Here is a 21,344-nt window from a genome sequence, read left to right on the forward strand (position 1 = left end):
AACCACTCATCCATCGATCTCTTTCGCTCGTTCTCAAAAATCAAATCTCTTTCGTCTTCTGTCATCAATATAGAAGTACAAAAAAACTACAGCACCCGGGATTCCCAAGTGGTCCCCCACCTTGGTACTAACCGAGCGATACACAGCTTAATTTTCCAAAGCGGACGGGATGGAATGCTTTCTGTGTTCTATGGCCGTAGATGATCGATAGGTTATCCGAAGAGTTTAAGTAAGACATGGACAAAAAAACCTATTGGCGTAATAATGCCATCTCTGGCCCTCATCGCTTGTTTCTGGAGCCCTCCGAAGCTGCCTGAAGGGGATGCACACAGACAGAGAATGAACCTCTTGATGATAGCCGTTGATTGGCAATGACCGGGAGCGACTTGAGGGTCGTTTTGCGGATTTCGAGGTCACGTCTTTCAGTTCATCGGTCACGTCACTTCGAAACGACTCGGCCTTTCACGCACGAAGAGATGGACACAGTGATCATCTCTGTGAGAGATGTGACGGACGCTTATCATGGTCAATGTACTTGTGAGTATGTGAAGAAGTTACCGATGAAATGCTCGGCTAATGTTCCTCCTGAGCAGTCCAGCTGGAGACTTGATTTCGATACTGGCATTCTCACCTACGACTAACAAGACAGCAATCATCGCTGGATCAATTTCGTACAGATATAGACAGTGCCCATAATTCATACATGACGTACTGTATGCCGACATCGTATGCGACACAGGTGCACTATGGCAGTTTCGGATTGACAGACTAGACGGTTGGCCAATTCCAAACCCACTGGGATCAGACAGTTGGCTAATGCGCGAGGATGTCTCTACGTCGATTCGATTCTGATGCGACTTGCTGATCCCATACCCGAAGCTGGGCTGTACCCAGGACGATCTGCACACAAATCGTGTGAGGACGATTGCATGTAAGATCCCAAAGATTGATGCCAGTATGTAAGGGGTGACCTTATTGACGTGTCACGCCACTTATTGCCGTTGCACGAAGCGTTCTTCACTCCTCAGAGCGTCAACCTCTCACTGTCCCCTTTCCTTCAACCAAGCCAGATATGCCTCATGAGCCTTCTCCTGGATCTTCCACTCCTTTGCACACTTCTTCTGCGCCCCTTTACTCAGCTCCTTTCCCTCCCCGTCTCTCGTCGGTAATCCTTGCTCATCCCATGCTGTGTATACACCTTCGGCGACATTGGGCGGTCTGAACATTTCCCCAGGGCTCGCTTTACCCTTTTCTAAATTCGCGATCCGTTTCGCTTCAGTGGCCGCGGCGTTGGCAGCTTTCTTCGCAGCCTTATCAGCAGCGGCTTGAGCCTTCTCCTCTCGTGCTCTTATGAGAATTGAAGGATCGACGAGTTTGTAAAGCGCTCCACCGTCTGCGCCTTGCCCGTCGTCAAGCTGAACACCAAGGTTTACAAGATCGTTATCTCGAAAACGGTCGCAAAGCGCTAAGATTTCAGAAGGCGATGATGAAGCGATGGCAAGTCGTCGAATTTCGTCTCGGAACGAAGATATAGCTCGGAGATAGGGATCGAGTTTAGATTCAAACTGCAAATAGGTTATGTCAGTTATGATTGAATCGGAGCGCCATAACTGCTAGTCACTGACGTCACCCGCAGCAGCGCCCTCGTCGCCTTCCTTGCCCCACCCGATTGCCGATGCATCACTGACAGGACCCCCTTCGCCCAATCCAAACATTTTCAGCATCCTCGTGATCCATTGCGCAATGTTGACTACAGGTGCTATGTTGTACTCTCTCCCTCGAGTAGACAGGTAGATGTTGACTTTGGCGATCAGGTCGAGCAACACTTGAAGGGCAGCAGGGGTGTTGAAAGAGTCGCAAAGGGCGGCTCTGAAATCGTATTGAGCATTGTGAAGGCTAGAGAAGCGAGAGATAAGCGTTTTGCAAGGTGAGATTCCAACATAATCGTGAAAGAACTTACTCTGCTTCTAAGCCCTTCTCCAACTCATCATAATGGTGTTTGCCGTCGGTGTTCACTCCTATGCTGGCAGCATCGTTTATCCTCGCTCGAACATTGGTGAAGAAGTTCTATCGATAATCACGTCAGCCTAACATTTCAGATTTGCAAGTTGAGAGTCTAGGTACTCAAACTTACATCAAAAGTCTCCTCCTTCGACTTTGTATCGATTATCAAGTCCTTCTTGAAGTCGAGTTTCGCTGACCATGTCTGAAGCATGAAAGCCAATCGCAGTTGTCTGGCAGAGTATTCACGAAGAGCCTCCTACACAAGACGTACACAATCAGTATCAGCCGATCTTTGAAACGATAGAGACATTTGCTGCTTACCTCAATAGTGATAAAGTTCTTGAGCGACTTGCTCATTTTCAACCCTTCGATGTGCAAATGTCCAGTATGTAAGAAGTAGTTGACCCATTGTCTGCAGCCGTGATATGCCTGCTCTGTTCGTCAGCTTCTGGCAGATTCTCCCCAGCAATCTGGTATGTGAGAACGGCTCTCACCTCCGCTTGAGCCAGCTCGTTGTCGTGATGGGGAAACATCAAGTCCACACCGCCTGAATGTATGTCCATGCCACTCCCTAAGACCTCACTTGCCATGACCGAGCACTCAATGTGCCATCCTGGTCTACCTTCTCCCCAAGGTGAAGGCCAAGCTGGCTCTCCAGGTTTAGATTTAGCCTTCCACAATGCGAAGTCTGCCGCTTGCTTCTTCCCTTGCGATCCGGTCAGAGCACCTGTAAGTGGATGTGCGATCAGTTAACGTTCTCCATTCCTGTCGAACGACAAACATACCTTCTCCTTCATCTAGTAATTTCTTGTTTCCCTTACTCCCCGGCTGCAACTTGGCGTACTCATGCCTGAATCCATTTCCTTCCGCTCCCTCAAATTTGGCTACATCGAACCACACACTTCCTCCACCTTCATAGGCAAAACCATTGTCCACTATCCGTTGAACGAAGCTGACGATTTCCGGAACATACTCCGAGACTCGAGTGATAGTATCAGGAGCAAGAATATGAAGACGTCCCATATCCTCGAAGAACTTGGCTTCCCAGTGAGATGCGAGTTGACGAGAGACAGAGATGGGATCTGAGATAGTGTCGCCGAGCTGCAGTCCCAAGCGTTCGGTCAGCTCTACATTCGGGATCTGAGCAAACAACATGTACACACCGTGTCCCCGAGATATGGTCCCAACACATCGCTGGCTCCCTCCACGAGATCCCTCACACCGTCTCCACCGACTTCAGCTGTTTCTAATCTCTGCTCCGCGATGCGGTATGCGTCCCTAGCTTTGCTCAGACTGGTTAAATACAGCCCAAATTTCTCGTCCTTATCTCTGGCGCTTTTAGCCCACGTCGCATCGCTCTTGTCTCTAGTTAAGATGGTCTCGAAATGGTCGAAAGAGGTAGCGTTGGGTGAAGAAGGAGCCTCGACAGGGGAAGGGAGAGATTTGATTAGTTTTAAATTGAGGAATCGGGTGAAAGCTTCTTGAGTTGATGAGAGAAGTTGTGGTGTGAGAGCGGGGTTGGAAGTGATGTTTTGAGTGAGGAGGTATGATTCTCGAGCTCGGAGGATGATCTGCGTAACCAAAAGCAAGTCAGACAGTTTCGTCCGAGCTAAGACCGGGAGAAAACAACTGACCTTGTCATCAATGTCCGTGATATTCATAACAAAGTTGACATCGTAGCCGAAATAGTCCCTCAATATTCGACGAACGATATCTTGGGTGAGATAGTTTCTGCAAGGAAGTTGAATGCGTCAGCTGAGCTCATTGATTACCCCTCGAATCGTCGATTAGCTCACCTGGCATGACCCATGTGAGAGGAGTCGTAGACTGTGGGCCCACAATTGTACCAATCCACCTGTCTGCCTTTGGTGGGGATGAACTCGTCCTACGCGACACATGATCAGCCCAAATTTCTCGAGCAATGTCGAAGCGACTTGAACTTGCCTTATTCCTCGTAAGAGAGTTGTACACCTTCAGAACAGGATCTTCGACGGTCTTCTTCGGTCGGACCCACTCTGGTTGAGTAGCGCCCGACGCTTTAGGAGCGTCAGCCGGAACAGACATGAGGAATGTCCTTCCAAGTTGTGCAGGATGAGTTTTGTGTGCAGAAGAGCAAACGGTAGATCGTATTGAGGTTGTTGAGCGAACGAGGGGTCGATAATCAGGTAAAAAACGTCGTAAGATGAGGGAAGACCTCATACAGCTTCTTCGCTGAACGATGGCGTGATTGTGGTGATGGAAGGAGTAGAATATGGTTGACGAAACAATGCATCGATGTCAAGTGCAAGGAGGAACGGTACGAATAGAATCCATTGACTTTTCGGCTTGCTGCTACAAGTGAGATGAATGGATAGGCGTGCACGAAGTACTCCAGTACGCCTAAGTCTGATACGCGTTTCGACGTGGAGGAGAACGAGTTGACTTTCTTTCATCACTTTCGAGTACGGCCTTGTAGGTCCAGTGCAACGATAACGACAAGCAACGAGCCCCTCGCAGATCACGATGATAATACGAACCCCCGCGCTCTTCTTCTTCCTCTCATTCTTGTCAGCGACATATGCTGTAAAGTTCGATCTGGTCGCTGAGAGGAATCCAAAACCAAGTACGTCCTCCACTCCTTTGACAGCTCTATTGTAGTATTCTGTATACTGACATAGTGTTCAACTTGCAGGGTGGTCAGTGGAATGTGACCGGGATACGTATTATGAGCTCATGTTGTTTGATCTTACATCAGTATTTGGAACTTTGCAGCAGCTCATTCGCTGGTCATCGTTACCGCTAACGTCCCTACAGAAGCGGAACAAAGAGTGGATATTGAGATTCTCGATGGATCAGAAAGAGGGAACGTGTATCTGTCCAAAAAGGTGAGCATCGTTTGATCGTATCGAAATCACACCTTTCTGCCATCTGTCTTCACTCGATGAATGTCGGGACTGTGTGGCGGCTTACGGGTGCCGCTCTCCTCGCAGGACATTAAAGGCGAGACGAGACTAGCAATCACGACACACGAGTCTGCTGATGTCGGCGTATGTTTGACGAATCACTACGAAGGATGTGAGTGGTCTTGATCAACGACCAAGACTCGCCGTTTGTGCAAGATTTGACCGTTGAATGTGTAGCTGGAAATGCAAAGGTAGCAAGAGTGGTTGATTTGGACGTCGATATCGGAGCGGATGCGATTGATTACAAGTGAGCGACTCATTCGCGCCCTGAGGGAATGGATTCCGCTCGTTCTCGGACGAGAAATACACTTGACTGATGACTGTACCTTCGCAGCGCCATTGCCAACCAAGAATCCCTGTCTATCCTCGAAGTGGAGATGAGAAAGCTCGAAGCGGTCGTCAAAGAGATTGTGGATGAGGTGGGTTACTTGCAAAGGAGAGAGATGAAGATGAGAGATACGAACGGTGGGTACAGCCCGTAGTCCTCTGTGCTCTGTGCTATGTCAATCGGCAAGCTGACCATCTTGCAATCTTGCAGAGAGTACAAACGAGCGAGTCAAGAACTTTTCCATCTTGATAACGCTCGGTATCATCGGGCTCGGTGTCTGGCAGGTGAGCTACCGTTATCCAGCCTTCCGAGACTTTGGGCGGAACGTAGCTGACGGCAAGATCGTGGACAGGTACTCCATCTTCGATCATTTTTCAAACGCAAATACCTCATCGATTGATCTGGTTCGGATGGTGAACAATGAGAAAACGAAATGCATTGTCATCCACGCATATCGTGGATGTTTGATACCGTGAAAGTCGTCGCATGCTCTATATACGTGTGGTGAGGGATCTACCGACATCGTTCCATCTGACTTGACCAGTGTTTCTTTCCGATGATCCCCTACTGAGTGCGAGTAAGTGAAAACCAAACTTGTGGTCCAAGCTCGAAATGGCGAATGAAGAGGCAGCCGGGTTTGTGCGCACGGCACTCTTGCTCTCTCAGCCATCAAGTACACAGTTATACATTGACCCGACTCTCTTCCTTCTTCCTCTTTTCTCCTGCTCTGCTTCTTACCTCGGATCCTAACGTCGGTTCCACTGACTCGAGTCGCACTGACATACAAATCAAACCACACTCTCAATTTCACCAACACCGCGAAGATCACAATGAATCAACTTTACAACGCATACCCTTGCACCTCCTCACCTGATCCCGACCCTGAACCATTTGACATCGACCAGTCGCCACCCGGCAACTATTCCAGCTCTGCCGAAGCGAGCAGAGCCATTGTGTCTGGCCCCATCTATCCTGACGTTGTCGAAAATACTTTCGAAAACGAAACCAACTCTCGAGCACTTGTCAAGACCGGTCCTACCCCCCCGTACAATTCCGGTAATCCCTTCACGAAGAACGGGAGTAAGAGCAGCGACGGGGTCGAGAGTGGGGGCGTTGGTCGAGAGATGGTGGGAGGAAGGAATAGGTTGGTCAGACGAGCTGCATCGTTTGTCACCCTTGCCGGAAAGAACGACAACGCCAACTCTAATGGTAATGTTAATGGCATTGGAGAGTTGGGGAAGGAGGATTATCAGAAAGGAAGGAAAAATGATAATCACGGGTACGAGGAGACAGACGATGACGATGACGATGATGACATGGATTTTGGTCACGATGGAGAAGATGATGAGGAGTTCGATCCGATGGCACCGGTAAATATTACTACAATTGTATCAACCCCCCTTCCCCCTTGAGCTGGCCTCAGACTTGAGCCTTTCCTACCCACACATTGGTCGTCTTCTCTCCTTGCCAATGGTTTTGGCATCCTCTTTTCCCTCCTGGCACTGAAGACCTCAAAATAACCATTACTGATCACTTTCTCTGGGCAGGTCGATAGGTACAATTCCAAGAACCTCCTCGAGGAGGAATGGGACAATCTCCAGAAAAAGCACATGGCCTTCCTCGAAGGTGCGTTGAGCCAGCGCTAACTTATATGATTATGATCGCATGACCTTCCTTGGTAGTGCAGCAAGCTGCCCCTGTACTCACTACTTGAAGCCTTTTTTTACGTCACCAACGCTGACTTACTTGTACTCACCCAGAATTCACCAAAGACACTATCGCTAGCACGTCAGTCACTTTCCTCCTTCCTCTTACCCCACTCCGACGGTCTAAAACAATGTCTGTAAATAGCTACGATATCATCTTCAACACTCAATACATCTTCCATCAGCTCGTGGTTGAGGGTAGTCAGAATCTCGTCAGGGGTGTGTACATGATCGAAGAGGAAGAACGCAAACACGGTAAGCTGTCATCAGCGCGCACAAGTTCACCTGATCAGCTTCCCTCGAACCCCCTATCCGCCTCCATCGTAGGTAGGCTCTCTGCTAATATTGCATACTTCAATTTGGAAAGAAGAGGCAAGGAGGATCATCACCGACTTCTCGAATGAGATGAAACGTGCCGCGGAAGTGCTCAAGAAGTTCGGAGCAGCAAATCCAATGAAGGCCATCATGGGCGGGAAGTAGACGACTACGGTCCTCGCGCTCCATAGTCGCAAGCAGAGACAGCGAGAAGATGTACTACATTCCGAAAACGGTGATGAGGATATCCACAAGTGTACGAAGAGTGTCGCCCGATAATGTTGTAAAACTCCTAAATCATGATCATATATTTTCCATGCCCATGCAGAATGTACATACTCTATACGATTACTGCAAACTCACACTCATCTCCCAGCCGGGTTGCATCAAATATCCATTCACCTCTGTCAGCGCGGTTTGAGCTTGCTCTTTCGTCCCGAATATCGCTGCGAAAGATTTGGCTCCTGGATTAGGCTTGGGATGGGATGAAGGGGGTTTCGATGAAGAGGGGAGAGAGGATGAGGTGATAAAGCCAGAGTATCTGAAGTGATGAGGTGTCAGCGAAGACCGGAAAGTAATGAGAGTGTCCTCTGACAGCGTGAAAGTGGTCGAATGAACAATGGAGTAGGACATGGCAGAATAAGAGCACGATAGCGATCTCTATACATCCAGAATGGAGGGACAACGAACCACGAGGAAGGAGACAAGGGGAGGATTGTGCAGCGTGACTCACTGAGAGAACAGGGCACTCATGATATCGGAATTGCATTCCGCCGGTAAGTTTGTGCAGATGAGTGTAGGTTTCGATGGTGTCGCTTCATCATCATCTGAGCCGCACCAGAATACAATCAGCACGGTCTCCCACAGCACACAGATTGACACATCCAATCCCTGATTTCGTCTACTCAGAATTGGAGATGGAATTAGACACGTCAACTCACCATCATCCAGCTCCATCTCTTCCTCTTCTTCTTCCCCCACCTCATTGTTCCCCTTCACTCTCTTGCTTTCCCTCTCATCTCCTTCCCCATCCAACGCTCTCTTCTCCGGCCCATTATCTCCCCTGATAGCTGCGTCTTCCAATTCTCGTTCCTTCTCGAGCTGCTCGTACTCCCCTTGAGCGCGCGAGACGACCATTCGCGCTGCTTCTATCGCTGCGGCGTCTCGGGAAGCCGTGGGATCTGTTCGGGCGATAGTTGCTGATGACGGTTTTTTGGCGTATGTTATTCTCTGTGAGCGAGGGAGCGAGCAGGTATCAGCGGATGTGCGTATGACAATCTTGATTTGAGCCGATCCAGAATACTGGATCCTTCCGTTAGAGAAAAGAGTGTGGAGAAGAAACGCATGAAATCGAAGACATCAGAGTCCCTCAGAGTCATTGAAAGTGAAAATTGCACTCATGGTATGAGGCAGAGAAAAAGACACACTAACCAGCTCTTTGTTGTAGAACAGATCCCCGGACAACGATCTCAGAGCAGAAGTGGCTGCTGATTGTTCTGCAAACACAATGAAAGCCTGTCCCCTTCCTCCGGCATGTTTCTTAGCCACAACGTCGATGCTACACGAGGTTGAAAGATCATCAGTCTCGTTGATCCTGAACCATGCTTGAATGCAGTGACAAGGCTGAAGTGCGAACTGATCATCTGACTTACACTTGACCATAAGGCGTGAAGAGAGCGTATAACTGAGCACGCAACTCGATCTTCTTGACCTTGGATTCGAGATTCGAGACATATAATGTCGGTGAGGGAGTAGGAAAAGCCATGTCGTCCGAGTGATGTGAGACCGGGTGAGGTGGACGTGATTGTGTGTGAGAGAGAGAGCAAGCAAAAGAATGGTCAGAGTCGTGTCCGGTCCAAAGGACGAGCAAAGTATCGACGAGAGCTTCGTCAGGAGTAAATGGATGGATCGATTAAGAAAGGGGGGTAGTACTAGTTCCCGTTGTTTACGGGATCAAACGATGGTAGTAGGTCTGGACGTGTTTTTCTGGGGTTGTCCACTTGAAATTCATTGGTTTGGGCTTTGCATCTCTCAACGATTCACATCAGTAGTGGTGACATCCTTATCGAGTACGCTACATAGACCAGAATACCACGAAGGTGGCTATACACGGCGGCTTTGGATATCGGACAAGAATCGCGACCGCAGCTCAGGTGCCGAGTTGGCAATATCGTTCGCAGACCCACGTCTTGGTTTGTCGGAATCATCATTGGTGGGTTTCGACTTTTTACGCGTTTAGGTGGTTGTCACCACCTACGATGCAAAAAAAAAATCACGATCAATCGTTGACAAGGACAATAGATCCGTTCCTTCCTCTAGAGTCACTTTTCCATGACCAAGCGATGATCCTCGAGTGATTCATCGCTTTGATTCGCTCTTACGTTCGTACCCCTCGTTCGCCAGTCATTTCTGGTCGAGGTTCGACACCTCTTATCATGTCTTACAATCTCACCTCCTCAAGACTTCCGACCCTCGTTCACACCTATCTCCCCACACCGCTCCACCCTTTCCTGCTCCTCTCGTACCCTGTCCGACCACACCTTTCCTTTTTCCAGCGAACATCAAAACACCTCTCCGTCACCTCGACCTCCTCACCGACACTATACTCGAAAGGTTCCAAAGATCTTTGTTTCGTCATCTTCTGGGCGTTAGCCTTCACTCTCGCGAGAGCGTTCTGTCTTCGGTATGTATTTGCGCCATTCGTAAGATGGTATCTGGGGGCGACACCAGCCGGTCATGAGCATGCGCAGAACGGGAAAGCGCATTTGGCGAAAGGGGAGAGAAAAGAGAGAAGGAGAAAAGAGAATATCGCGACGAGATTCTCGGAACAAGCTTGGAGTTGTCTGTACTGTTCTGTTTCGTGGACCATCGGTATGGTGAGTATGATTTCGTGGTAACCACTGCCAGATCAATCCTCTGCATCATTACTCTCTAACCATATGGCTACTCGAGCGGATTGGGTAAGCTGACAACCTCTGCTTTCCCACTGGACAGATAATTCTACATCGAATACCTCACGCGGCTTCTCCCGCTCAATTGTGGGGAACATACCCCTACAGTCCCATCCCCGGACTCACCAAATTCTACTACCTCGCTCAATTGGGTTGGTGGTTCCACCAAGTCTACGTCATCAACACCGAGAAGAGGAGGAAGGATCACTGGCAGATGTTCGGACATCATATCTTGTCTATTACTCTGATCACATCGAGTTACGCGACGAACTTTACGAGGGTTGGGACATTGATCCATGTCTTGATGGATTTTGTGGATATCATCTTCCCCGTGAGTGGCTTCCGACCCTCGCAACACATTTTCTCGTTCCCTTCGTGCTCGAGCCAATCGAGGTCCCGGACTGGCGTCTCAAATACTGTAGTCTATACAACCCGCTGTCCCTACTGACCATGCTCCCTCGCCCACAGCTTGCGAAAATGCTTCGATACCTGTCTCACACCACACTGTGCGACATCACCTTTGTCATCTTCCTTGTCTCCTGGTTATTCAGCCGTCAGATCGGACTATTCCTTGTCCTTCGAACCCTCTTTTACGATGCTCCCGCATACATTCCCTTCGAATGGAACCCCTCTCAAGGGAAGTATCTCACCCGAGGGACATTCTGGGGGTTCTTCGCTCTGCTCTGCACGCTCTATGTCCTCGCGTCCATGTGGTTCTGTATGGCCTGTGTGGTGGCTGTTCGAGTGGTCAGGGGGTTGGGGGCAGAAGATATCAGAGAAGAAGATGTTGAAGGTGATGATGAGTCGGATGCGGAAGATGGTCATGTCGCAATGGCGGATTTGGAAGGTATACCCCAATCTGTGGGGACGACTTCGGCCTCAGATGTGGGGCAGACCGCAACGAATGGCGAGGCCGAGTTGAAAAAGAGGAGATGAGGTGTAGGGGAGAAAGGCGCGAAAGATGTCAGTGTGATAAGGGTTATATGTACAGTCCGAAGCATGAGAGAAAAGAAAAGCGTATATGGACACGCTCATTTCCCGTTCTGGACCCACGACTTCAATTCGATAGATAGATATACAATTCAATAAAGAGAGAACATCACCATGCATATCATCATCTGGCATGTCAAAGCACAGCTTCAGCAATACACGCGAAGCATGACGATTCCGAACTCAACTGAACTGAAATGAACGAAATAATACATACACAGCAGACTGAGATGGGTATGAAAGGCGTAATACTATTTGCTGGGTGTGGGTGAGTGAGAATGAGTGAGAGAGCGAGAGAAAGTTCACTGCCCATCGTCGCCCGAGCTTCTCTTCGCCTTGAACTTGGAGGACCACGAACCGGATCTCGATGTTGTACGAGGATGTTCAACATCAGGCACATGTCCAACATCCGGGACGTCAAGCCCTGATCCATCTTTGCGGATTGTACTGTCGTTGTGGGAGTGGCGGACGTGACCGGTATCGATATGACGCGGATGGGCACGATCTTCGACAGAATGGTGGTGGTGGTGGTGGTGATGCGAACCACCGTTCAAGGAGTGAGAACGAGGTGGGACGGTGTCATGGTGAGACGATTCGATAGATTTGATCCGATGAGAGGAAGATGAAGAGGGATGATGGGCTTCGATTGAGCGCAGTGTATGACCGTCAGATCTTCTGCAGTCATCCTCAGATCAGCATTGCCTATCCTTCTGGTGACTAACAGTCCAGTCGGCAAACCCGGACGGGAGTGAGAAAGAGTGAGTGGAGCCGATACAAATCACGCTGATCCCATCATTCAATGTTTGTCATGAGGGAGATATTGCCCAGACCAGAAAAAAGAGAAACCCACGCTCAAAAACGCTGGGACTTACCCGACCATGCTTCCTTCAGACCAACGCCACGAACCTCCTTTCCAACTCTTTCATCTCAGCAGCGGTCCATGGCGTGCCCTTCCCAATCTGTATCTGGGTACTGCCCCTCGTGACTCCGTTGACGGAGGTGATAGACGTGGAGACCGAGTATCCTAGTGGTGTTTGTGCTACGACATACGAGTGTTGACAGTCAGCCGGGAGGGGCTCGTGACATCGGCACGAGATCTCGGGTGTTGGGTTAGGGAATTCTCGTTCTCGTTGTCGAGTATGGTGAGTGACAAACGACAATGGTGATCGATGGTAGTCTTGATATACCGCGTCGCATGGATAAAGAGGCTTTTCCCACTTAGCCCATACTTACCTGTCGCAAATGCTCTCGAGGCTTGACGCTGCATCTCCCTCTCCAGCTCCGGATAGAGAGGACCGTCCAATTGGTATGTTCGCCACTGTACTCCGGATAGCCCAGTCAGTCAAATATGCTTTGTCGTTTGGGTCCAGTCGAATGTAGTCACTCACATGCATTGGATCAGTTGTGAACCCTCTTATCAAGTTCATCTTGGTGTCGTCACATCTGTAATCGTACTCTCAGATCGGTCGTGTACGATCATTGCATTGTTGAAAGAAGGTGATGTTGAGGTGACTGAGTGAGACCATGCTTGCATGTATAACTTAGATCTGTGTAAGTGTGTGTTTGTGACGTCAAAGGATATCAGTTTGTCGTGTCTTCCTTTCGAATGTGCTAGTATCGGCTGTGCATCGTCGCACCACTCGTTGTTGATAGTCGGATTCCCAATGTCGTGCCATCGGGAATGAAGCGGATTGCTTCTCAGCGGGGATTCAAATAGCACATCTCAGGCACCCAACCTCATCGATGTTGTGTTGCGTGGTCCAGAAACCTTGAAGGTCCTCGACGCCTAAACATAGAGTCTTCTTCGTGACCTTCGCCGACCTCCGGCCCTCCATGACAGCCTGACGCCGTGTTCTCTTCACACAATGTCCGGCGGAGAACGGTCTCTTGCACCTCCACACACTTGTTTCACTGAGCTATACATTTCCTTTCCTGTTCCATACAAGTGGTGTACAATCCCACCTTAAAGCCACCCTCCTGCGCATTTCGCTCTCCCAATATCCGTATCTACTACACTGTCTCAGGACCACATGATAAAGGGGAGGATGGACAGATTAACGACCTGTAGAGCCGTAGTACGGCTGTTGGGCTCCTCCTACTATAGACGAACATCATCAGCATGTTGTCACGGCTCCTGTCCAAACGAGCTGTTCAAGCTTGGATGGGATGGGTAATGGTACAACAGATTGTGGGGTCGAACTCACCAGGAGCGACTCCACCGGGACCGCTGCCGACAAAGTTGCCGTTACCGAGGTAAGCGTATCCTCCGTGTCCGTACATCTCTTCAGCCTTGATTCGCTTGTCTGTGAGATTAGATATGCATTGCGTCAGCACATGAAGGTAATAGAAAACTGTGCGCGTGTGCGAGCGCAGTAGAGTTTGAAAAGGGGTCTTTGGGTTGGTTGATTACTCGGTGGGAAAACCGGGATGTACGCACAAATAAGCCAGAAAGCGTGGATGTGACCTCTGCGTTGAGCGAAGTATCAGCTTGGTCATTGAGATTGCGATCAGACGAGATGATCGATTACTTACGGGAGATAACCCTTTATCATGAAGAGCACAGAAGGGTGCGGAATCGCATCAGCACTTGTTCTCCCTTATCATATCTTTTGAATTCTGTCCTCAAAAGCAATGGTACTTACCAAAATGGTCAAGACTGCGGGAGGTTGGATGCAGTAGGTCAGCGCAGCACGGAGACGGAGTAGAGACGCTATACGCACGGATATTGATGAGGAGATCGCAAGAACATCCCGTGATGATCGCAGCTGCGGCAGGAGGGAAGATGATGGCCACGAGAATGAGAACGATGTCGGATCCTTTGACGGGCATATCGACGGAGATTTGGTGAGTGAGAGTAGTTAGTTGTTCAGACTGGTTTAGTTTGGGATATTGAAGACTGAAGACTGAGATGTGGGGTTGTCACTTTCTGAAAAGCACAGGATAAAAGTGATTGACTCGGCGCGGAGACGGTGACATGCCATGCCGCCGTGCGGTGCGGTGCCGGATGGAGTGGCAACTCTAGCAAGGAGATGGTGACGTCAGCGCGTCGAAGTGGGACGTGTGGCATAACCAAATATAACAACAGTCTATCTGTCTTTGTCAAGTGCATAAAGTCTCCATCGCCTCTTGTCATGCGAGGTCATTACTTTGGTGCAGCTGCCATGTTGGGGAGCATCCACGGTTGTGCGAGACAGAAAGACGGCTAGAATGGATGATCAACTCATCATAAGATTGTATACGATCGCTTCTGGAAAGCGGTGAATATGTCCTCCGATTGGCCATAGTACTTGAAGCCTCTATACCCAGAAGCTGTCAGTGATGTTGAAGGTTGAAACGTCTCCCAATGGCCCATTTCAATGCATTCTAAACTTCCCACAAAAACTTCCTGATCTCGTCTAGTCCATTACCCTCTTCCACCTCTCCCTTCACCTTCTCTCCCTGGACTAACCCCAAGCCGCTCGCTGCCCACTCGATGTCTACGCCTTCCACATCTTCCCATCTGAAAGGGCCCTTACCACCCCAAACCAATCCCTCATCCTCCTCACCCTCACCTTCCGCTTCACTCACGCCCACAGCACCGCTTCCCGCACCGAACAATCTACTGAACCAGTTCCCCGAACTTCCGCCGGCGACTTTACCCATACCTTCGATCTTACCGCCCGATCCACCTCGAGCAGATTTGAGTCTATCCATCTCTCGAGTCAGGATGGATCTCAATCGATCAGTGGAGGTTGTGAGGGTCGCACTTGAGATATCGGGAGGAGAATGGGTGGACGGCGGAGCGGGTCGGACGAGGAGATCGGTCTTGTGTGCGAGTAAAAGGACTTTCGGAAGTGGCGAGGAGGGAGGAAGACGGAGGGAAAGGTTGGTGAGAGCAGTAAGAACTGGTGGGAGTTCTCTGGAGGTAAACAAATTCAGCTATTCGTCAGTATCGGGGAGGGACTGAGACGTTAGCTGACACCTACTCTGTGACTCCTGAAGAATTCCTGACAATCCCCTGAATGTCGACCACGAACACTACAGCACTAGCATCTTTGATACGCTTCTTCAACTCGTCACGAAGTCGCGGGTGTCCAGGCAGATCCACCAGTCGAATTTGTTTGGTTTGACCGTCGTCATAAGGTGAGGGAAGAGTGAAGGTGGTGACAGATGGTACTACAGAGGTATGAGTCTGGGGATATACACCCTGGACAAGCTGTCGGACGAAAGACATGATAAGCTCGTAGTTCTGTCAACTCACATCGCTCAACAGCTTACCTTGGTGAAGAGGGAAGTCTTTCCACCGTCAGAAGGACCAACAAGCAAGATCGTAGCAGGACCATTCCGTCTCGCAATCTTCTTTCCAGAACGGAACACTTTGATGATCAAAGCTCATGAGTGACTACCCAGATTGTGTTGGCTGAGGTCAGAGGCAGCTTACAAGATAGAAAGATGAGTAGGACGACCAGACCTCCGACAGCTGCTACGAATTTCGGATCTTGCAGTAACGGATGGGCGAGCAGAGAAGAGACGGCCTGAACCTCTGGAGTCACAGTCGCGTCGGATCCTAAGGGTTCGCCATGACTGTGAGACATGCTGGCGGTGAAACCAATTGAATCGCTTCAAGAGTGAGCTATAGCAAAACAACTGAAGTCGAGATAGAAAGAGGATGCTGCACAAGGAGGTTTAAGGAGACTTGCGGGTTGCCAGTCACGTGACCGTCGCGGTCGAACTCTGATGACCCTGAATACTCCAGCTGGGGTGGTGTCCTGTCTATCAGTCTGTTGTTGGCATCTACCATCTCATGCAACAGCTATCAAGACAGGATCACCCAGTGCTCTGACCTTCTCGCCCCATCTATTCTCTCCCCCGCCCCGCTCTTGCTCCTCTTGATCTCCTCTCCTCGTCGATATGGCTGATGTCAAGGACCCAAAAATCGCCGAGGGTGAGCTTATCCGCGCGATAAAGTCCAAATGACTGATGTATCACCGCGACTGCAGCCTACGACAAGGTCAGGAGTAATGATGGAGAGATCACTTGGTTACTGCTTGACTACGAGGTGGGTACGAGGGCAATCTTGTAGCAGCTTCCTTCATCACGGTCCATTCAACACGAAGTGCTTCTATCTTGGGACATGTTGCTGATCATGAGATTGTGCTTTGTCTATTCTTTTCCCTCGCACGACGACAATATGTTCCAATATCTACAACAAACCACGGTTTTCGAGCTGACACATACACTCTGAACAGTCCGACAAGTCGAACAAGCTCACACTCACGGCGACTGGTTCAGGCGACATTTCCGAGCTGGCCTCTCACCTCCAACCTCAACGCGCTTCTTTCGCCTATGCCAAGATCAGATATGTCAATGACGAGCATTCGTTCAGGGAAAAGTTCGTCTTGATCTTCTGGATCGGGGAGGAGGTCAAGGTCATGAGAAGGGCAAAGGTAAGTCTATGTTTCAGGCTTGGTCAGGAGCCAGTTAGAGACCTCACTCTCTCGTCTGAAGGAGAGCAACTGTTCATCTCGTCACGTTTGTACAGGTCTCAGTCCATGCGGGAGATGTCAAGTCCGTCCTCCGATCATACTCCATCGAGATCAACGCATCCACGCCCAACGATCTCAAGCAGGTGAGCTGGACGCCCTCTTTCATCGCAGGTGTCCTTTTAGCTGATACGACACCGAACCTTGTTCAGGACGACATTGTCACTCGTTTACGAAGGGCTGGTGGTGCCAACTACGATCGATCCAAATTCGACTAGATCACCAAACGTCATTGTGAGATTAGCGTCTTGCTTCCAGAATGCAATACTTGCGATCATCACGCCCGTGCCAGGCGGTTTCGAGCAGCTATGAAAGGCGTCATCCATGCTGTTATTTATCCTACACGTTGAATCTGTCAGAGATTTTTTGCTCCTAACTGTGATGCCACTGCAAGCAACGACGCCTGATCGAGAATGCGTGAACAGTCAAAAACAATGTCTACCAGTATCATCCGTCTTAGAACGACCACTTCGAGAGACAGCGGTTCAAAATGGCAAGCAGCCTGCCCTCTGACCAACTGCGTTCGATCAGGTGACAGTACATCGCGCAGTGGCTGCAAGGAGCCACTCACTCGAGATCGACATGCTTTGAAGGCGTATTGCTATCTGAGTAATAGCAGACGATCCCAACAAAGCCACAGTCGGATGTCTTAAGTGGGTGGAATAGATATTCCGCCTTTCAATGCCTCCACCACATACATTCTCTTTCCTTCGAAGATGTATATCCATGTTGATGCATTGTCTCCTATCTGAGCAAGGTAGATATGACTGTCACCACTTTGAGAAACATATAGCAGCTCAGTCCGAGACCAAATCTGATCGCAGGACAAAGGAGGAGTACGTGGTGACATGCCTTTCATCCCAAGCTCGCTCAGCGCCCTGGCTGCCAGTCATGCTCAATCATCGACATTTGGAAATAGGACGCAGAATAGACCAACTATGCTGCAAGGTCAACAAGCTAGGATGGAGACGTTCCGCAAGGTCAGTGTATATTTGATGAGGTTGTGGTCTCGTCATCAGCTGATGCCTTCATATGCGCAGGTCAAGCCCATTTGCGTAGCGCTCATGGGGATCGCTTCTCAGCCTCCGACTCCTCACTCTCAGCATGCTCACTTCATCGACTCCCTGTCATCAACCCTTTCTTCGCTGCCGTCCACCGCTCTGGACGCTGCGATGATCAATTATATCCTCTTTCCCATCACGAACATCATGCGCCAAGCGGACCCTTCCTCCCTCCCTGACAACTTCCTCGAAGCTGCATTCCGGTTATTGGCGTATACTGTTCGTGCATGGCGAGACCTGGATGGTGGAATGGATATCACTGCTTGGGAACAATTGTGGAGATTCAGTATCGCTGCTGTCGGTCCAAGAATTGGGGCTAGTCAAGTCAAGGACAAGGGGAAAGGGAAGGGGAAGGAGGTCGGCCAGGAAGTGCAGCTGCAAGCTGTGAACCTCCTTGCCGCTCTACTCGAGCCCAACGCGAGCTCGTCCAGCCGTACACATCCAAATCCGGCTATGCTGGAACAATTTGCAACCCCAAAATCGCCTCTTCTTCCCACCCTCTTCCAAACGATAACGTTCCTCCTTGAGACCGCTGCGCCATCTCCTCCTTACCTGCAACTTCAGCTTTCTTCGTTGCGGTTACTTCGGCCCCTGATCAAGGTGTATCTTGCGAGAAAGCACGAAGTGCTCGCTGCTGTCCTGCCCGGATGTGTCAGTGCCATGTCCAAGCTGGTGCACGCTGCTGGCAGATCTCTCAAAGGAGAAGTAGCCAAGGAAGCAGCGGGAGTGATCGAAGATGTAGTAGTCGGGACGTTGAGCGACTCGGAACTAAGGGAGGTCGGAGTTATTCGACCCATTGTCGATGATCTGAGTCAATTGGCTGAAGAATGGGAGAAAACGGTCGACCCTTCACCGCCTAACGAACCGCCGCCGCCGTCCCTAGCTCCCTCCTCCACTTCGACCTCTACTCTCGCCAACCCCTTCCCGCCTTTGACTTCCTCCTACCTCGAATTCACATCGACCCAACTCCTTTCTGCTATCCCGGCAATTCTTTCCCTTCTTTCATCCCATACGTCGGACCTTGCTAGACACGCGGCGGTATCACTAGCGTACTCGCTGGCCGACCAATGTCACGAATCTCTTCCTCATCTTACTCCGCGTGCGTTGACCGCCCTTCTCCTCCTGTCTCGAGATCCCTTCGACCCAGTTCAGCTCGAAGCTCGTCAAAAATTTCGTCAACTACTTGACAAAGACGATCTTGTGCTCGGACCTACACTGCTCGATATACTCAGCAACGCTATCAACTCCGTTCCTAGACTCGTCACCTCGCAGCAAGATCCGAAGGTTGGGGATCTAGCGCAGCTGATTACCGCAATTGCTGAAACCACAAGCGAAGCAAGTCGACTGGCGGAAACGTCGAAGAGGAACGCGATTGCAGATCTTCTAGGTCCCGACGGAGCGATTGAGAGATGGAGCTGGGCTCTACTGGACTGTCTCGAGTTCGGTCGTCTGGCAGGTTGGACGGCAGCAGGCAATTTTGCCGCACGGACAGCTCAGCGTGGGTGGGAACAGAGACCGTTGAATGGCTCAGCTGTTCCCTCATTGCTCGAAGATGGTAACAGTTCTCTATCACCAACGGATGCCCACTTCCCTAACCTACCGTTACGATATGTCGAGTCTGCATCGACAGTGAGAGCTCTGGGAGAAATGCTTTTTGCATTGGGGTCTGCGGGAGGAGAGCCAGCATTGCACTCTGTGGAGTATCTCGTGCTATTCGCCAAAGGCAATAGGAGACGACAAATCGCGAAAGCCGTGTCGGCGTTATGGGTTGCTGAGAAGCTGCTCGACGGTATGGCCACCTCTCAGCTTGAGGGAGTGGAGGGTCGAGTCAGCAAGGCAGTGGAGAAAATGGCGAAAGACGTCTCGAAAATCATTGTAGCTATCGACGATGATGACGATGACGAGGAGGAGGAATACACCAGCTACAAGGAAGACTCAACATCGGATGCACTGTTACCGGTAGAACGAAGTAAGGGATTAGACACGTTGACTACCCTTCTCGACAAGAAGCCCTTACCGAACACCTTTGCGGCAGCAGAAACAAGGCGTCTGCATGTTCAGGCGCAGCGAAGCCTCTTGACGGCGTTGTCCCTGCAGACTCTCGCTCTGTGTTCGCGAGTTCTATCTTCTTCTTTCCGCCCCCTTCTGTTAACATCACTATACATTATTCTCTCGCACCTCGCTTCGCCTCTGAATATCATTCAGGAGTACGCTTCGATCGCCTTAGCGCAAGTAGCGTACCACTCTGGCTATGCCTCGACGCAGAACCTCGTTATCGATAACGTGGACTACGTCATAAATGTGGTCACACAACGACTCACTCACAAGCGCTTGTCTTCGACGGCACCTCTGGTCCTGATAGCGATGATCAGACTGGTAGGCGAGCCGATTGTCCCTTTAGTGCACGATGTAGTTGACGAGATTTTCGACGCGCTGGACGATTATCACGGCTATGAAACCCTAGCAACCAGCCTACTGGCAGTGCTAGTAACTCTCATTGAGGTGATGGCTGCGGAAGTCGATGCGGATGGTCCCAGTGCAGGGCGGCTAAAGAAGTTGGAAGAGTTCAGGAGAGTTGAGAAGCCTCCCAGTCCCGAGAACGACTTTGAGCTCTTCTTCAAATGGTCGGACGAGAGGGACAAGAGGAATAAGGAGGTGATAGAAGATATCTTGGAGCGAGCACCTCAGCATGCTTGGGGCAAGGGGGATTCACCGAAAGAGGAAGCAGAGGATGAAGCAGAGGCTGACCCCGATGTGAAGATGGAGGATGGCGATGGAGAAACACCTGCGACTCGATCGCAGCAAGTCGCTGCTCGTATATTGGAGAAGTCCATCTATTTCATCACCCATCGCTCGCCATTCCTACGCTCCAAGGTCTTAGCTCTCATATCTCTCGCTGTACCTGTCCTCGCTTCGGGCAATCGGGAATCGGATCTCTTACCCCTCATCCACAACGCCTGGGGATCGATCCTCAACCGATTGGATGATCCTGAGCCATATGTGGTCACCGAGTCGGCCGAGGTGATCGCGAGCTTGTGTGAACACGTTGGCGATTTCATGAGTAAAAGGGTATTAGATCATGTTTGGCCAAGATTCAAGAAACTGCTAGAAGCTCAACGACTACTCGACCAAAGATCAGCGTTGACGAGACGATCTGGTGGAGCGGGAATTACTATGGGTACAGAAAGCTCGCATACCGTTTCTCATCGATTACATCTTGCGATTCTGAAGACTGCGAAATTCATCGTCGAAGAAGTTCCAGTTTCAGAAAGTGTTTTATGGGAGATCGTCCTTGTTTTCAGACCTTGTTTAGATAAGAGGACACATGAGGAATTACAGTCTTCTGCGAGAGAGCTGTATTTGAGGTCAGGGAAGAGAGATGGGGATGCAGTGTGGTTGGCTTTGAATGCGACGCTGGGAAGGATGGAGGGTGATAACGGAGTTTGGGATTGGTTGACGGATGAGAGGTTGGATATTGGTGGAAATGCCAATATCATATTAGCAGAGGTGTAGAAGGCGACATGT

General features: G+C 50.1%; 10 protein-coding genes and 1 non-coding gene across 11 annotated transcripts; 5 read left to right on the forward strand and 6 right to left on the reverse strand.

Annotated features, from left to right (window-relative positions):
- Positions 1–84: 84 nt before the first annotated feature.
- IAR55_000527 lies at positions 85–199 on the reverse strand. The gene has a single exon (XR_010824789.1). It is a non-coding gene; the product is annotated as a 5S ribosomal RNA (ribosomal RNA).
- An 841-nt stretch (positions 200–1,040) lies between these two features.
- IAR55_000528 (cysteine-tRNA ligase) lies at positions 1,041–4,068 on the reverse strand (the record flags this gene model as incomplete). The annotated part of the gene is made up of 11 exons (XM_066943662.1): positions 1,041–1,565; positions 1,626–1,896; positions 1,961–2,067; positions 2,135–2,260; positions 2,326–2,433; positions 2,499–2,731; positions 2,790–3,105; positions 3,168–3,575; positions 3,639–3,735; positions 3,801–3,889; positions 3,949–4,068. The coding sequence occupies 11 exons, from the start codon at positions 4,066–4,068 to the stop codon at positions 1,041–1,043; spliced, it is 2,400 nt and encodes a 799-aa protein (XP_066806204.1).
- Positions 4,069–4,506: 438 nt separating this feature from the next.
- Positions 4,507–5,674, forward strand: IAR55_000529 (endoplasmic reticulum vesicle protein 25; the record flags this gene model as incomplete). The annotated part of the gene is made up of 7 exons (XM_066943663.1): positions 4,507–4,640; positions 4,739–4,868; positions 4,974–5,058; positions 5,124–5,193; positions 5,281–5,411; positions 5,485–5,558; positions 5,627–5,674. 7 exons carry the CDS (start codon positions 4,507–4,509, stop codon positions 5,672–5,674), a joined length of 672 nt encoding a protein of 223 aa, XP_066806205.1.
- Positions 5,675–6,104: 430 nt separating this feature from the next.
- IAR55_000530 (uncharacterized protein) lies at positions 6,105–7,460 on the forward strand (the record flags this gene model as incomplete). Its single annotated transcript, XM_066943664.1, has 5 exons — positions 6,105–6,644; positions 6,822–6,900; positions 7,035–7,062; positions 7,126–7,235; positions 7,348–7,460. 5 exons carry the CDS (start codon positions 6,105–6,107, stop codon positions 7,458–7,460), a joined length of 870 nt encoding a protein of 289 aa, XP_066806206.1.
- Positions 7,461–7,643: 183 nt separating this feature from the next.
- On the reverse strand, positions 7,644–9,060 carry IAR55_000531 (uncharacterized protein; the record flags this gene model as incomplete). Its single annotated transcript, XM_066943665.1, has 5 exons — positions 7,644–7,836; positions 8,029–8,122; positions 8,237–8,525; positions 8,727–8,853; positions 8,948–9,060. 5 exons carry the CDS (start codon positions 9,058–9,060, stop codon positions 7,644–7,646), a joined length of 816 nt encoding a protein of 271 aa, XP_066806207.1.
- A 670-nt stretch (positions 9,061–9,730) lies between these two features.
- Positions 9,731–11,182, forward strand: IAR55_000532 (uncharacterized protein; the record flags this gene model as incomplete). Its single annotated transcript, XM_066943666.1, has 3 exons — positions 9,731–10,171; positions 10,290–10,577; positions 10,715–11,182. 3 exons carry the CDS (start codon positions 9,731–9,733, stop codon positions 11,180–11,182), a joined length of 1,197 nt encoding a protein of 398 aa, XP_066806208.1.
- Positions 11,183–12,123: 941 nt separating this feature from the next.
- IAR55_000533 (uncharacterized protein) lies at positions 12,124–12,663 on the reverse strand (the record flags this gene model as incomplete). Its single annotated transcript, XM_066943667.1, has 3 exons — positions 12,124–12,275; positions 12,470–12,554; positions 12,625–12,663. 3 exons carry the CDS (start codon positions 12,661–12,663, stop codon positions 12,124–12,126), a joined length of 276 nt encoding a protein of 91 aa, XP_066806209.1.
- A 627-nt stretch (positions 12,664–13,290) lies between these two features.
- Positions 13,291–14,065, reverse strand: IAR55_000534 (uncharacterized protein; the record flags this gene model as incomplete). The annotated part of the gene is made up of 6 exons (XM_066943668.1): positions 13,291–13,334; positions 13,441–13,539; positions 13,674–13,702; positions 13,769–13,779; positions 13,879–13,892; positions 13,957–14,065. 6 exons carry the CDS (start codon positions 14,063–14,065, stop codon positions 13,291–13,293), a joined length of 306 nt encoding a protein of 101 aa, XP_066806210.1.
- A 534-nt stretch (positions 14,066–14,599) lies between these two features.
- IAR55_000535 (uncharacterized protein) lies at positions 14,600–15,810 on the reverse strand (the record flags this gene model as incomplete). Its single annotated transcript, XM_066943669.1, has 4 exons — positions 14,600–15,134; positions 15,202–15,431; positions 15,494–15,591; positions 15,657–15,810. The coding sequence occupies 4 exons, from the start codon at positions 15,808–15,810 to the stop codon at positions 14,600–14,602; spliced, it is 1,017 nt and encodes a 338-aa protein (XP_066806211.1).
- Positions 15,811–16,126: 316 nt separating this feature from the next.
- On the forward strand, positions 16,127–16,976 carry IAR55_000536 (uncharacterized protein; the record flags this gene model as incomplete). The annotated part of the gene is made up of 5 exons (XM_066943670.1): positions 16,127–16,160; positions 16,216–16,274; positions 16,465–16,662; positions 16,758–16,844; positions 16,911–16,976. The coding sequence occupies 5 exons, from the start codon at positions 16,127–16,129 to the stop codon at positions 16,974–16,976; spliced, it is 444 nt and encodes a 147-aa protein (XP_066806212.1).
- Positions 16,977–17,606: 630 nt separating this feature from the next.
- On the forward strand, positions 17,607–21,332 carry IAR55_000537 (uncharacterized protein; the record flags this gene model as incomplete). Its single annotated transcript, XM_066943671.1, has 2 exons — positions 17,607–17,738; positions 17,799–21,332. 2 exons carry the CDS (start codon positions 17,607–17,609, stop codon positions 21,330–21,332), a joined length of 3,666 nt encoding a protein of 1,221 aa, XP_066806213.1.
- Between the last annotated feature and the right edge of the window lie 12 nt (positions 21,333–21,344).

This window comes from Kwoniella newhampshirensis, chromosome 1 (genome assembly GCF_039105145.1).
Source record: "Kwoniella newhampshirensis strain CBS 13917 chromosome 1, whole genome shotgun sequence".
NCBI classification, from domain to species: domain Eukaryota; kingdom Fungi; phylum Basidiomycota; class Tremellomycetes; order Tremellales; family Cryptococcaceae; genus Kwoniella; species Kwoniella newhampshirensis.